The sequence below is a fragment of the Equus przewalskii genome, chromosome 3 (assembly GCF_037783145.1).
Source record: "Equus przewalskii isolate Varuska chromosome 3, EquPr2, whole genome shotgun sequence".
In the NCBI taxonomy this organism is placed as follows: domain Eukaryota; kingdom Metazoa; phylum Chordata; class Mammalia; order Perissodactyla; family Equidae; genus Equus; species Equus przewalskii.
Window position 1 is genome coordinate 119,090,818 of NC_091833.1, and position 13,692 is coordinate 119,104,509.

The 13,692-nt window shown below is 60.0% G+C and overlaps 2 protein-coding genes and 1 long non-coding RNA gene across 10 annotated transcripts in view; 2 read left to right on the forward strand and 1 right to left on the reverse strand.

Annotated features, from left to right (window-relative positions):
- The window catches only part of SLC26A1 (solute carrier family 26 member 1), an 8,642-nt gene extending 5,258 nt beyond the window's left edge, over positions 1-3,384 (forward strand). For both annotated transcript variants that reach the window (XM_008541409.2, XM_008541408.2), the window contains one exon: positions 622-3,384. In XM_008541409.2, coding sequence (XP_008539631.2) covers positions 622-2,151 — 1,530 coding nt within the window. In that variant the 3' untranslated portion in view covers positions 2,152-3,384. The remainder of the gene's footprint in view (positions 1-621) is intronic.
- Positions 1-4,410, reverse strand: part of IDUA (alpha-L-iduronidase) — a 15,857-nt gene extending 11,447 nt beyond the window's left edge. For 2 of the 7 annotated variants that reach the window (XR_011538826.1, XM_070615261.1), the window contains exons 1-2: positions 4,058-4,410; positions 3,055-3,195 (exon numbers count right to left, since the gene is read on the reverse strand). Coding sequence is in view for 3 of the 7 variants with exons in the window: in XM_070615261.1 (XP_070471362.1) it covers positions 3,055-3,195; positions 4,058-4,215 (299 nt within the window). In the remaining 4 variants the exon portion in view is untranslated. The remainder of the gene's footprint in view (positions 1-3,054; positions 3,196-4,057) is intronic. The other 5 variants (XR_011538825.1, XR_011538824.1, XM_070615266.1 and 2 more) reach the window with 5 other exon arrangements.
- A 162-nt stretch (positions 4,411-4,572) lies between these two features.
- On the forward strand, positions 4,573-10,532 carry LOC103565373 (uncharacterized). The gene is made up of 3 exons (XR_548269.2): positions 4,573-5,466; positions 8,890-10,102; positions 10,280-10,532. It is a non-coding gene; the product is annotated as an uncharacterized lncRNA (long non-coding RNA).
- The last annotated feature ends 3,160 nt before the right edge of the window (positions 10,533-13,692 follow it).

Sequence of the window (13,692 nt, forward strand, 5' to 3'; positions counted from 1 at the left end):
GGGCCTCAGGGGACAGTGGCGTTAACTGGCAAGGAGAGGACAGAGAGGCAGAGGCAGAGGTGTGTGTGGGACGACACCCCAGGACGGGCCCAGAGGCGCTGAGGTGCCCAGCGGGCGGGGAGTCTATCCAGCCAGCCGTGGCCTGGGCAGGGACAGGCAGCCAGAGGGCTGCCTCGGCTCCAGACATGCCGATTACGGTCCACATACCCACTCTGAGCTTCCCACCCCGTGTGGGACCCTGAGGGCCACCTGCCCTCCTGCAGCCTCACCACACCCAGCCTCTCCTGTGGCAGGACTGTCCACTCCAACGTCAATCCCTCCGGGGACCACTCCAGGTCCCTCCCATCAGCTCTAGATCTCCTGGGATGGGGTGGTGCCACTCACAGGGCAGGAGAGAGGAGCTGCCTTCCAGGGCTCAGAGCCCACATATGTGGGCTGGCAAGGGCCAGAAATGAGCATCCGTGGCCATGCGTGTACCTCCAGTGTCTGCTGTGGCTGTGTGCACGTGCATGCGTGGGGGACTGTGAACAGAGTTCACTCAGGAACTAAGCAGCAGCAATGGAGAGACGTCAGGCTCTGTGCTGCGGCCACTCCACTGCCCTGACCCCATTGTGTCCACAGGTCTTCATGGGTATCCTCCGGCTCGGCTTCGTGTCTGCCTACCTCTCACAGCCACTGCTCGACGGCTTTGCCATGGGGGCCTCAGTGACCATCCTCACCTCCCAGCTAAGGCACCTGCTGGGCGTGCGGGTCCCGCGGCACCAGGGGCCAGGCATGGTGGTCAGCACATGGCTGAGCCTGCTACGCAGTGCTGGGCAGGCCAACCTATGTGACGTGCTCACCAGTGCCGTGTGCCTGGCCGTGCTGCTGGCCGCCAAGGAGCTCTCAGACCGCTGCCGGCACCGCCTGAAGGTGCCGCTGCCCACGGAGCTGCTGGTCATTCTGGCGGCCACGCTCGCATCCCATTTAGGGCAGTTCCATGAGCGCTTTGGCTCTAGTGTGGCCGGCGACATCCCCACGGGCTTCATGGCCCCGCGGGTGCCGGACCCCGGGCTGATGCAGCGCGTGGCGCTGGACGCTGTGCCCCTGGCCTTCGTGGCCTCCGCCTTCTCCATCTCACTGGCTGAGATGTTTGCCCGCAGCCACAGCTACTCTGTGCGGGCCAACCAGGAGCTGCTGGCCGTGGGCTGCTGCAACGTGCTGCCCGCCTTTTTCCACTGTTTTGCCACCAGCGCTGCCCTGGCCAAGAGCCTGGTGAAGACGGCCACCGGCTGCCGCACGCAGCTGTCCAGCGTGGTCAGTGCCGCTGTGGTGCTGCTGGTGCTGCTGGCACTGGCGCCACTGTTCCGGGACCTGCAGCGGAGCGTGCTGGCCTGTGTCATCGTCGTCAGCCTGCGGGGGGCCCTGCGCAAGGTGAGGGACGTCCCACAGCTGTGGCAGCTCAGCCCAGCCGACGCACTGGTCTGGGTGGCCACTGCGGCCACCTGCGTGCTGGTCAGCACCGAGGCTGGCCTGCTGGTTGGCGTGCTCCTCTCACTGCTCAGCCTGGCCGGCCGCACACAACGCCCACGTGCTGTCCTGCTCGCCCGCATCGGGGACTCAGGATTCTACGAGGACGCCGAGGAATTTGAGGGCCTGGTCCCTGAGCCCGGGGTGCGGGTGTTCCGCTTCGCGGGGCCACTCTACTACGCCAACAAGGACTTCTTCCTGAAATCGCTCTACAGCCTCACGGGGCTGGATGCAGGGCGCGAGGCCGCCAGGAGAAAGCAGCGGGGCTCAGGAGCAGGGGTCAGTGAGGAAGACCCTGTTGAGGGCAAGGACCTCGGCCCAGGGAGCAGCTCAGCTGTGCTGGTGCCCACGGCGGGCAGCTTCCACGCAGTTGTCATTGACTGTGCCCCGATGCTGTTCCTGGATGCGGCCGGCATGGCCACGCTGTGGGACCTGCGCCGAGACTACGGGGCCCTGGGCATCACTCTGCTCCTGGCCTGCTGCAGCCCTGCGGTCAGGGAGGCCCTGAGGAGAGGCGGCTTCCTCGGGGATGACCAGGGGGATACGGCTGAGGAAGCGCAGCTGTTCCACAGCGTGCACAGCGCTGTGCAGGCGGCCCAAGCCCGCCACAGGGAGCGGGCGGCTGCCGACTCCACCCTCTAGTAGGGCCAGTGCCTGCCCCCAGTCTCCACTCCCTCCTGGGAGCCCAAGGCAGACCTTCTCTCCTGTGGCCCACCAGGACCCCACACAGAGCAATGTTGTGCCGCCTCTGCCCTGGAGGAACCAACACGACCCAACGAGGCAGGAGGATGGTGCAGTGAACACACGCGAGGACCAGACACACAAGGACCCAGACAGACAAGGACCAGCCACACGAGGACCCAAGACCTGGGCCCTCGAGACGAACACCGCCAGTGCCAACCAGGGCTCTGGTGCCATGCGTCGTGAGACTCGTTGGATGTGGCATCGCCATTTTATTAGAATGAGGACCCCAAAGCAATCATGTGGCTCTAAGGTGCCAAAGCCTGACAGCTGGGGGCTCTGGCCAGGGCGTGAGGGTCTCTGTGCCTCTGAAAGCCCCCCCAGTACACACACCCAAGTGTTCCTTACCCCTCATGCCTCACCCTGCGGGGCCTTGCAGGGCCAAAGGCAGGTGTGAGTGACAGAGCCTCACCTCAGCCCTCGGGCACAGCGTCCCTGCACAGCCCCACCCGAGAACACTCAGCACGGGTCACCTGGGTGCCCACTCCTGGTGCCTGGTCCAGCCACAAAGCCAGGGCAGTGGAATGCCCACCTGACCCCAAGCCTCCCGGCAGACCTTGGGCAGGAGGGCAGCTGTGCCCGACCCAGGGGCTGCCCAGGCACCCACGGCCCCGCAGAGCCAAGGAGGACCATCCTCCTCGTCTCCCCACAGGATGCCTTGCCAGGAAGTGTAGAAGCAACAGGTCCTCAGAGCAGGAGCCCCTCCCCTGCTGCCCCTACAGCCAGGCACCGTCTCCTCGCAGCCTCAGTCCTCATCTCCATGCTGTGGGCTCTGCCCAGCTGCCCACCCTCTCCAACACCCACCTGGCCGTGATGAGGTCCAGCAGCCAGTGGGTCCGCACCTGCTCGATGCCACCATGAGGGATGGCGCCCACATAGGCCAGGTTGAGCTTCTGGTCCCAGCTAAGGTCATACTGGTCAGCCCGGCTGTGTGGCAGTGGGGGACTGGGGACAGAACAAGGAGGAGTGGCGGAATTAGTCCCCGTGGTGGGGCTGGCAGAGCGGCCCGGCACATCCCGCACCAACGGGTCTAGGCCCCAGGGCTGCCCAGGACACAGGCTCTGGCAGACAGACTGGGGAGTGTTCACCAGTGAATTTTATGTCCCTGATGTAATAAAATGACTCCTAACGCCAGGAACGTTGTGAAGTCTCATGTTTATGGGGGTCAGGGACTTCCAGAGAAGAGAGAACCACATGTCGGCGCGCTCTTTGCCCCACCAGCCTGGGGCATCTCAGCTGGAAGCCTGACACAGAGAGGCTGGGGACACGCAGGGATGCAGGGCAGGTCCCACTGCAGGGACATTCGACAGCGTCGGAGCTGCCCCCTTGAGAAGGTCCTGGCCTGCAGCAAAGGGCAGTGTCCTGAGCCAAGGCCCCTCCCAGGGCCTGGGCTGCCCCGTCGGCCACCAGGCTCAATCACGAGGCTCCTCAGATCTCTGGCGGCCACCAGGCAAACTCTGAGCCTGGACCCATTCCTCCAACACAAAGGGTACCCACTCAGCCAGGAAATTCCCGCGACACCCCAAAAACGCGTGGAGCCAGCCGACACAGACCAGACTCCGCTCTGATTGAGGGTGGACCCCAGGGGAAGGATTGAGCCGGCTAGGGGCATTTCAGGGCTTGGGCGGCCTGCCTCATTTCGGAGCGCCTACTCCGCGCAGTGGGCACAGGAGTCGCCGGGGCGCAAGAGCCCAAGGGTCTCTCCAGATGCGGCAGGGGAGTCCCAGAGACGCGGAGGCCGGGCGCGCGGCGGGACAGAGGCGAGATGGGCCGCTCGGGCCTCAGTTTCCCCGCGCGGGGTTCTCACCAGAAGCCGGTGCTCCTCCAGAAGGGCCGCAGGGGACGCACCACACGGGCCGCGTCCACGCGCACCAAGTACGGAGCCTCGCCCAGGGCTGCGCGGTGCGCGATCAGCAGCGCGGCAAAAAGCGTGAGCAGCGTGGTGCGGGGGCGCAAGGGGCACATAGCAGGGGCGCGGGGGGCGCCGGGGGCGCAGGGTCCGGGCGCAGGGGCGCGGTGGGTGGCGCACGGCCGGAGCGCGGACCCCCCGGAGCCCTGCAGGTCCACCAGCTGCTCCGCGCTCCGGGAGTCAGTCTGCGCCGCGACTGCCGGTTCCGCCTCCGGGTCGCGTGCCACGTGACTGCCACCGCGGGGCGGGGGCGGGGCGGTGGGCGTGGCCGGGACCGGGGCGGGGCGTGGGCGGGTCTTGGGACGGGGGCGGTGGGCGGGGCAGGGTAGGGGTGTGGCCACGTCTTGGAACCCAGGCGGGTGGGGGTGGGGCGGGGGCGGGGGCGGGGGCAGGGGCTTAGGTGGGCCGGCGGGGGCGAGGGCGGGGCCCTAGAGGTGGGGTCGCAGGTGTAAACGTGCACGCTTTAAACTCTGCACGGCTTGAGGAGGTCACGCAGCGCTGCGTGTCCAACAGCCAAGCGTCTCACAGCGCGGGGAAAGCCTCTGACTCAGCAGGGTCTTCCCTCAGACACCGGGACCCGTCCTGGGAGGCCACCTAAGCGCCAGCCCCTTCGGTTGGTGACAAACAGTATGGGGAAGGGCAGGAGCTGATAATTTTCTGAAAGTGATAAAAGCCGTCCATCCGCAGATCAGGAAGTGCTCTGCAGCCCAAGAGGAAACGCGCAAAAAACGCTGGATCCGCACTCCTCTTAAGGGAGCCGGGAAACCACAGAAAAGGGAAAACCTTCCATTCGCTGGAGGAAAAGAGACCTATTACCTCGACGTGCAAAAAGGGAAGAGCGAGCGCTGACTTTTCAACAGGAGAGCCGACGCCAAGAGACAGCGGAGCGAAAACTTCGCAGTCCTGAAAGTGAGTAACTGGCAACCTACGATCTAAATCCAGCAAAAACGAAGGTCAAATAAAGACGTTTTGGAGAAACCAACTCTGAGAACGTTTGTCTCCACTGAGCCTCACTTCAGGAAGCATTCAGCGGTGTCCTTCAAGCGGGAGGAGAATGACCCAGAACAGCCCAGAGTACAGGAAGGAGGGAGATGAACAGAGAGGGTGTGTTGTATGGAACCCCCACAAAGGAGGACTTGTGCAACAGTCACGTCTTCAACTGTCTCTAGAGAATTAGAATGTGACAACAACAGCACAGAAGTCATGAGGGGCATAAGTGGAGTGTGGTTGGCTGGCCCCCGACGGAGTCCACTGTCCTAGTCCCCAGGACCTGTGACCGTGACCTTACCTGGTGAAAGGACTTAGAGGTGTGATTAAGTTAAGGATGTTGAGATGGGAGATGATCCTGGATTATCCCAGTGGGCCCCCCCCAAATGCTATCACAGTGTCCTGTGGGGGAGGCAGAGGGAGAGCTGACATGGAGGAGGCCATGCGCTCACCTTGGAAGAGAGAGAGGTTTGAAGATTGTTCTAAAATTTGTACTTGGCATTGGCTTCGATCAGATATGCCCAATGTGCAGACACGGAAATCCTTGCCACAAGGGAAGAAGGTCGTGCTCATAGATCCCTAGGAACAGGAGGCAGGCTCCCCATGCAAGGCCACACGGGGAGCCCAAGGCGCGTCAGGAAGGGCCTCACATAGGAGTCTTTATGACAGGCAGGACACACCCGCTTCCGATGCAGGAAAGGGCAATGGGAGAGCTCTCCTCATTGGTGTGAGGCGTGAGTGGGCCAAAGGCCCTTTAGTTAAGGGTGTGGAAGGCCGGACAAGACACAGGCTCACCTAGGGTCTGTTTGCTGAACTGGAATTTGACAGAAGTTGGTTAAGAAGAGCATCAAGTCTCTCAGTTAAATGGGCTCTCTGGGACCTCACAGGGACATGGCAGTTCTCTCTGTATTTTAACAAGTAACATGTGTGTCTTGGTCACTGTTATAATGTCTGTAACTCCAAAGGGAGTAGGTGTGTCCTGACCAGGCCTTGGATTGTGGCCTTAGTATGTGTGCAGACATGCTGATTTTAATTTATATTTTGCATTCTGTGAGACAAGAGACTCCTAGGGTTCCATCCACTGAAGGGGACGATTTTTAGTCAATGGCCTGATTGTGTATGATCACTGTGCGGAGGAGCCATCGTTGTTCAGGGCATCCACTGCTATGACAACAGATGAAGTTTGGCCAAGTGTCTTGACCCCTGGGTACATCTGTCATCAGGGACGTCCCAATTGAGGAAGGGCAAGCAGCAGCACTCCACCGAGCTCTGTCACGCTGGTGGCTGGCAGTGCCACTTGCATAGTCCACGAACTCCCACTGCTGTTCGCTTGGTTAGTCCCAAGGGGCTCCAGGTAGCCAAGGGGTCTGGGGGAGGAACGTGGTGCCACTAGAACCCAAAAAGGACTAAAAGGTGTTGGACCTGTGTGTCCGTAATGAGTGTGTCACGTGAGTCTCCTTGGAGAAGGCTGTCATCAGTGTAAGGCCACACCCGTGCTCGTGGAGAGAGGTGGCTGCAGCCGAGCTCTTGTCTGCAGAGGTCGTGTGCGCTGGAAAGCTGAGGGACCCATGGGCAGCCTGAGAAGGCGCATGGTGTCCCTTCGAGGTGGAGGCAACTGCAGCTGAGAGGCTGGCGACGTGGGCCCTGGACTGAGCATGCTAGCTCACCTACCCGAGCATGACATGCTCCAGCAGTCGGCTGGGCAGAGCCACAATTCAGTGACATCGGGTATTGAGGGTGGAGGCCCTACAGACGGGACCCTGCTCCAAGGCTGTGGGAATCCACCTTGGGGTGCCCTCAGTTCTTCCAGTAAAAGAATAGGCAAAAGTGGGCGCTTTTTTCTCCCTTACCTTGGTTTTCTTTCTTCCTCTTCTCCCCGCTCTTTTTTCTTTTCTGTTTTCGGCTCCATTTATCTCTGGCTGAGAAGTGTGGGCTGCGGCTGCCTCTCCCTGGGACGTCGACCGTCAGTGGCAGCATCGGTCCTTCTCATAACAAAATCCAGTTTTCTCTCTTAAATCAGACCTGGCTGCATCTCTAGGCAGGCGAGAACTTTTCTGTTTCCCCCTGATTGTACTCTTGAAGCCTTGGTGTTTGGGCTATGGCCCTGGGGACATGGCCCTGCCCAGGACTCGTGGATTCCTGGAGGCGCTGAGACATGAGAGAGGGCCTTCAACGACAGATGAACTACCAGAGCCCACACCCCATGGGCTCCCATCTCCTTCTCCCACACCAAGCAAATACTCCCCCTGCCCCAAGCCGCCCCTGCCAGGTACTGGCCAACCAGGGGCCGCCCCCATAGCCCAGACCTGCAGAAAGCGTTCAAACCAGCCAGTGCTAACTTTCTGTGTGTACCTTTGCTGCCTTGCACGTTCTTCCCTTTGGAGACCCCAGTAAGGCTGTGAGCCACGTTCTCTTCATGGCTGCCTGTCTCCTGGCTCAAACTGGTGTCTCCCGTGTTGCCCTGTGTGGTGTACTCTTTCTCTTGGGAAATATAAGTAATAGATTCTTCTTTCAAAGGCAGTTGCCTCTGTTTCTGTTACCTTCCCATATCTGATTAAAACAAATCCTGGGTGCAAATTTTAGGATAAATGCTGTGTTGCTTTGACAATGGAGGAAGGGGCCGCAAGCACAGGGATGCAGGGATGGCGGCTCCAGAAGCTGGAAAAGGCCGGCAGTCGGCCACTGGAGGGAAAGGTCCTGCCTGCACCTAGGACACATGTGGGGGCCTCGGCTCTCCTAGATTGGAACCATATGGCCAGAGCAGCGGGGACAGCATGGCAGTGGGCACAGATGGACAAAGGCCCCCCAGGGACACAGCACGGCACACATGGCAGGGTCTGTAGGGTCATAGAGTTTTGTAAAACCTGATAAACTGAGGTGCTGTGACCACAGCAGTTCCCACGCTGTCTCGGGCTCCCAGTCGTGCTTCCCCTCTTGCTGGAGAGGTGGGGGCACTTTTGGGATCTGGCCCGGGGGAAGTTGAGTTGTGGAAATGTCAGCTGGGGTTCAGTGGAGTGTATTTATGTCGTCCCCGTCACTTCCCTGCATAATGAAGTTGATGCCGGACATCCTGGAGTAGAGAACAGCTTCCAGGAGCTCCGGTGGCAACAAACCAGGAGGAGTGAGTCACTGGACCCTGAGAAAGGCACTGAGCACCCGCTGACTTCACAGGAAATGCTGACGTTGACGAGGTCTCGCAGAGTCCCGACAGCCAAGGTGACGAGGACATCATGGGGAAGGCTCATCAGATCAGCAGCCACGTTCCAGACCAGTCACAGCGCAGGGAACGTGCGCTGCCCAGAACTTCCCTGCTTTCAGATGAAAGAAGCAGAGAAAGTCTCTCAAACTTCGGCAGCAGTCCTATCGATGTGTGTGACACAGCTGGTCACGAGTTGGCAAGCAGGGTCGTAAAACAGCCGTCAGGGTTTTTTTCCTCTCAGCTTTGCCGGAGGGGCCAAATGATCTTTCTCTTTTCTCCCTGGAAAATGACATTGCAAATTTGTTATAAGAAGAAACCATAAAAAATGTAGATGAAAAAAGTATCAGAGAGGAGGAGCAGGCAACTATGAATAAAAACTTATGAATAAAAATTATGAACTTATAAACAATTATTTTCTAGATTTTGTGATGCTTGTGCTATTAGTCAGCTTTTAAAAAAATGTTTAATTTGTGGTGATTTTTTTCTCTCGTTCTGAATAAATGTGTATCTAATTTTATCATAATAATTTTGCTTTTTTTCTTAGAGCCCCAATGGCCTCCGGTTGCCCCAAACCTGGATTGGCTCAGCCCCACGCTTACCTGGTCAGTGTGCCGGGTCACTAGACCACAGCTGGACCCCACCTCACACCGCCTGCCGGAGCAGGCCTGCTGGCTGGGAGATGTAAATGTGAAAGCCAGCAACTCCAGCATCCTCACCGCCTCCGCCCAGGCAGGTGCCTGGACAGCACCCCAAGTCCTTGCCAGAAAGGACAAGGCAGATCACTGGAAAAGGTGGAAACTAAGAAGGCCTGTTCGCCGAAAGCCAGCATGGAAAGGGTGGCAGGGCCGCCTGCTGTGGAGGAGGCTGTGTGCTCTGTGGTGCAGACACAGTGGATCCCCCATAATTGCAAATTCACCCCCTCCCTGGGGTTTGTCTGTGGCCCCACAATCCACGCTCACGGTGCTTCCGTGGTCTTTTGGGGACCCGCACGCTCCCGGCTGAGGTGGATGGGACGACGCTCTGCCTTCTGGTTTCAGCTCACGTGTCAACAAGTGTCCTTTCCCGCCTGTTTAGTGCCACGTTTTCCACACCTTTGTGCTTTTTGTTGGTGAAGACGGCCCGAGGCCTGGAGCTGGAGTTCCGCCTGGTGTTCTAAGCGCAGGAGGCCGGACGAGCCTGACGGAGAAGATCCCGCGTCACGTGGGCTCCTGCAGGCCGAGGGCAGTCTGCCGCGGGCTCGGCGTTCACGCATCAGCCACGTGCGTGCAGTGCGGTGTCTTTCAGCAGAAGCACACGCGGAACGAGGCTCTGCCGACCCACTGAGGAAACCTGCGGCCGCACCTCGCGGAAGCTGGCGCTGATTTCCCCAGGAGCAGGGCTTCGCGATCCCTCACTCAGTAATTCCATCTTCGCGGTGACTTTTTAGAGCAGAGCAACCGCGAATAGCGAGAATGGACTGTAACTGGCGAAAGAATCGCCTCCAGAATGTACGATGAGCTCCTGCAAACCGGTGAGAAGGAGACACCCCACGGCACACAGTCACGACATTGGACAGAGGCTCCGAAGAAGAGCTGCAGGTGGCAGGGGACTCTGACGGGGTGCAGGCGTCCCTCACCACAGAGCAAATGCCCACCACACAGACGCCTCTGCACCCCACCAGAAAGCCCGAAATCACAAAACTGTTAGTGTCCAAGGTTGACAAAAACGCCTGAAGAGGAACGTCTCCTGTGCTGCTGGTGGAAGCACTGCAAGTGGACGTAAGTGAGGCCATCTTGTCACACTAATGACGCTTTCCCAGTTAAAACCCTTCCAGTGTGTAGTCATTATAAATTATTATACACTTTCATGATTTTCTGGCCCTGATCCTGTGCACACACCCCTGCTGAGGTACCCTGATAGCTTCGTTCTTAACAATCTCGACAAATCTTCCCCAGGAACGAGAAGGCCTCCAGGAAGAAGGAACACCTGCAGGACGTTCATCATCGTAGACAGAAGAAAAGAACAATGAGGGACCCTGGAGTCCGTCACGCCCGAAGGCCGACATCTCCACACCCCTCCTCACTGCCCATTTTCCCTATAACTGCCTCGAGGTTCCGTAATTCTTTGAGATGGTTTTTTGAGACATTAGTCTGCCATCTTCCGGTTATACTGGCTAATCAAATAAAGGCTTCCTTTCTCGATCTCTAACTCATCGTGATTAATTGGCTCAGATCATGGTGAGCAGAGCGAGACCGTTGCTTGGTACCAGTAGGAGTTTTGATTTTTGCGTCGATTTTTGGAAAGCTGTTTGGGGTTATCTTCCAGAGGTGAACACAGCATGCCTACTTCAGCAGACATGTGCTCATGTGCACATGTGGACGAGAATGTTCCTGGAAGCCTTTTCATAAAAACCGAAGCCTGGCAACCAGTCGCTAACAGTAGAAAGAACAAAGTGTAGTGCATACCCACAGCAGAACGGCCGCAAGTGTGCAACTGAGTGTGCAGCAGCAACGAAAAGACCCATCAGCGGCGCTGAAAACAAAACGCCAGGTGAAAGGAGCCATCGCTGCACACTGCACTACCAGTCCATTTCCGTGCTGTCGCTCAGGCCAGCAGAGTGCGGGTGTGAGCGTTCAGTGTGCAGGGTTCTGGAACAGAGTGCCACAGACGTAAATGGCAGCTTAAACACAGACATTTATTCTCTCCCTAATTCTCTCCCTGATATGTTGAAACTCTAACACTCCACCCCCCAAGCCCGTGATGGTGTCCGGAGGTGGGGCCTTCGGTAGGTGATTGGGGTCAGGTGAGGTCATGAGGGTGGGACCCTCCTGATGGGATTTGTGCCCTTCCGAGAAGAGACACCAGAGAGCTTGCGCTGTCTCTCCACCGTGTGCAGACACATCGGCAAGGTGGCTGTCTGCAAACGAGGAAGTGGCTCTCGCCAGAACCCGGCCGTGCTGGCACCTGCTCTCCGGCTTCCAGCCTCCAGAACTGGGAGAAATAAATGTCTGCTGTTGAGGCCGCCAGTCTGTGGTATTTTGTTATGGGGCCCGAGCTGACCATGACAGTGAGAACAGAAAGGGAGAGACAGACAGCCCTGTGGAACCAAATGGTCAAGAGCCTTGAAGGGGCCTGCACAAGAGGCTGTCCACAGCAGCAGACGGAGCCTGGGCCTGCACTGGGTGCTGTGTTCCAGGCAGAGATTTGGTTGTGAGCTTCAACCACAAGCTGCCAGTTATTTAGGAAGGTATTCTAAGAAGTTCGTGGGAGGGTTTGATGGAAGTACAGCTTTCCATTTGGTTAATGTGCTGGATCAGGAAGCACCAAGTTCTGCAGAAATGGTCAGATGTGGATTTTCCTTTTTAAGATGTTTTCTCTGCACTCCTCTTTCTTGCGACTTGAGAAAGAAAGCTATGTCCTCAAATCCTGTTTCCTTAAGTCAGTGGCAGTTTGGATCATGGGAAGTGGGCTTCGATAGAAAACTCTGCCTTCTCACAGGCACTGTGATTGGGTCCCAACCCTCCCAGGCCTGATGGAGAACAGGTTCATCGGGTGGGTGGCCGAAAGAGAGAGGAGTGGACCAGGGTGCCCGAAGCCATCTGGCGTGAGGTTCAGGAAGTGGGGAGGAGGCTGGCAGGAAGCTGAAGGCTCCAGGAGCAGGGACTCAGAGCAGGTCCCAGGCGCCTGTCTGAGGGACTCAACCGGCCTTTGCACTCTCTCTTCTCCCCCGACCCCCACCACCCAGATGTGCTCTCTGCTGCCAGGCCAGCTCCTCCTGGTCACTCAGTCCTGGCTGCCTCCATCCACAGTGGCACCAAGACACTAAGCGGCGTCTCCCGGGCCTGTTTATTTTTCAGTTTGCTGTCTGTCTGCCCCAGAACTCAGCTCCAGGTGTGCGGCCGATGCTCAGTGCAGTTTCTGGACACTGATGAACCTTCCCAGGATCCATGGTGTCTTCAGACCCAGTCCCTGGTCCCACCCTGTCTTCCTCCGCTGTCCACTCCTGGGAGCCGCCCTGTGCAAAAGGCAGCATCTCCCTCCCTCCTTGCCTACTCTCCCCTCCCGCCCCCCCCCCCCGCCCCTCCCCCTGCGGGCCCTGCCAGCAGGTCTAGCACACTTCCAGGCATTTCCTCCGTAGCATTTGTGGTCTTTACACCCTCCCCCAGACATTATCCTCCCTGGCTGTGTCCTCCGCCAGGTTTTTCTCCTCTGGGGCCCTGGAGTCCTGCCCTTCCCCGCACCGGCCCGAGCCACCCCCTCCCGAGGCCCTGCAGCCCCTGCTCGCCCTGCCGGGGCAGGGGCCTGGCACGAGGGCAGCCAGAAAAACACTGGTAGGGACCTGGCGGGTCCCCAGGAAGCCCCTTGGCCCGCGACGCCCAGCCCGGCCACGCGCACTGCAATCCGCGGTCAGGCCCGCAGAAGCAGGGACCCGGAGCGCTGGCAGGCGACAGGAGCAGGGCGACCCGCGTGGACATGTCCCTAGCGCCGCCTGGACTAGACGAAGCTGTGCATCCTGCCCGGCAGGGCTGGTGGCGTTCACTGCCTTCCCTGGGAGTGTGGAGGAGTGGGTCTCTCATAGCGGGGAGGGATCCAGGGAGCCTGGCGGAGAGTCGCGACATGGCCAGACAACAGCCGAGGCCAGGGCAGGGAGGGAGCGGAGCAGCCTTGGAGCTCCCCACGGGAGAGCTGATGGGGGGGCTCCCCTTAGGGACCATCGCGAACTGGAGGAGGAGCAACGCGCCGGCGGGCAGCAGGCCCTGGCCATCCCTGGCTGGAGCCTCAGCCTCCGTCTGTGGTGAGGGCAGAGACGGGGCATCTGGGGACGCTCGCGCAGAGCAGGACCACGCGTCCGAACACCCGGCGGACGGAGCCGCCCACGCACGGCTCGGGGGGGCACGCGGAGAGGCAGGTCCTCCAGCCCCGAGTCTGCTCCGGCGCCCTCCTCCTCCACCTCGGACCCCACCCGGGTCCCCCGTCATCCGGGAGCCCAACGGGACCCCCAGCTCCTTCGCCTCCCCCGACCCCCGGAGGCCCCGGGCCGCGTCGTGCACTCCCCGGTCCTCCGGCGGAACCCCGAGCCGCGGGCTGGATCCGGGTGCCCCGTGGGAGGCGGCCGTGTGCGCAGGCGCGGGCCGGCCCCACAGGTGCAAACGCCCCACGGCGGTGCCTGGCGGCCGCGCGCGAGGAGGCTGGTCCCGGCTCGGGGCCTGTACGACCAGACGTGAGCGGTGGGACCCCTGCCTGCCAGTCCTCGGCACGCGTACCCCAATCGGATCCCGCCTCCCGCCTCAGGCCCCGCCCCCGGGGCAGGCCCCGCCCCATCAAAGCCCCGCCCCCACCTCCGGACCCCCGCCCCTCGGGCGCGCGC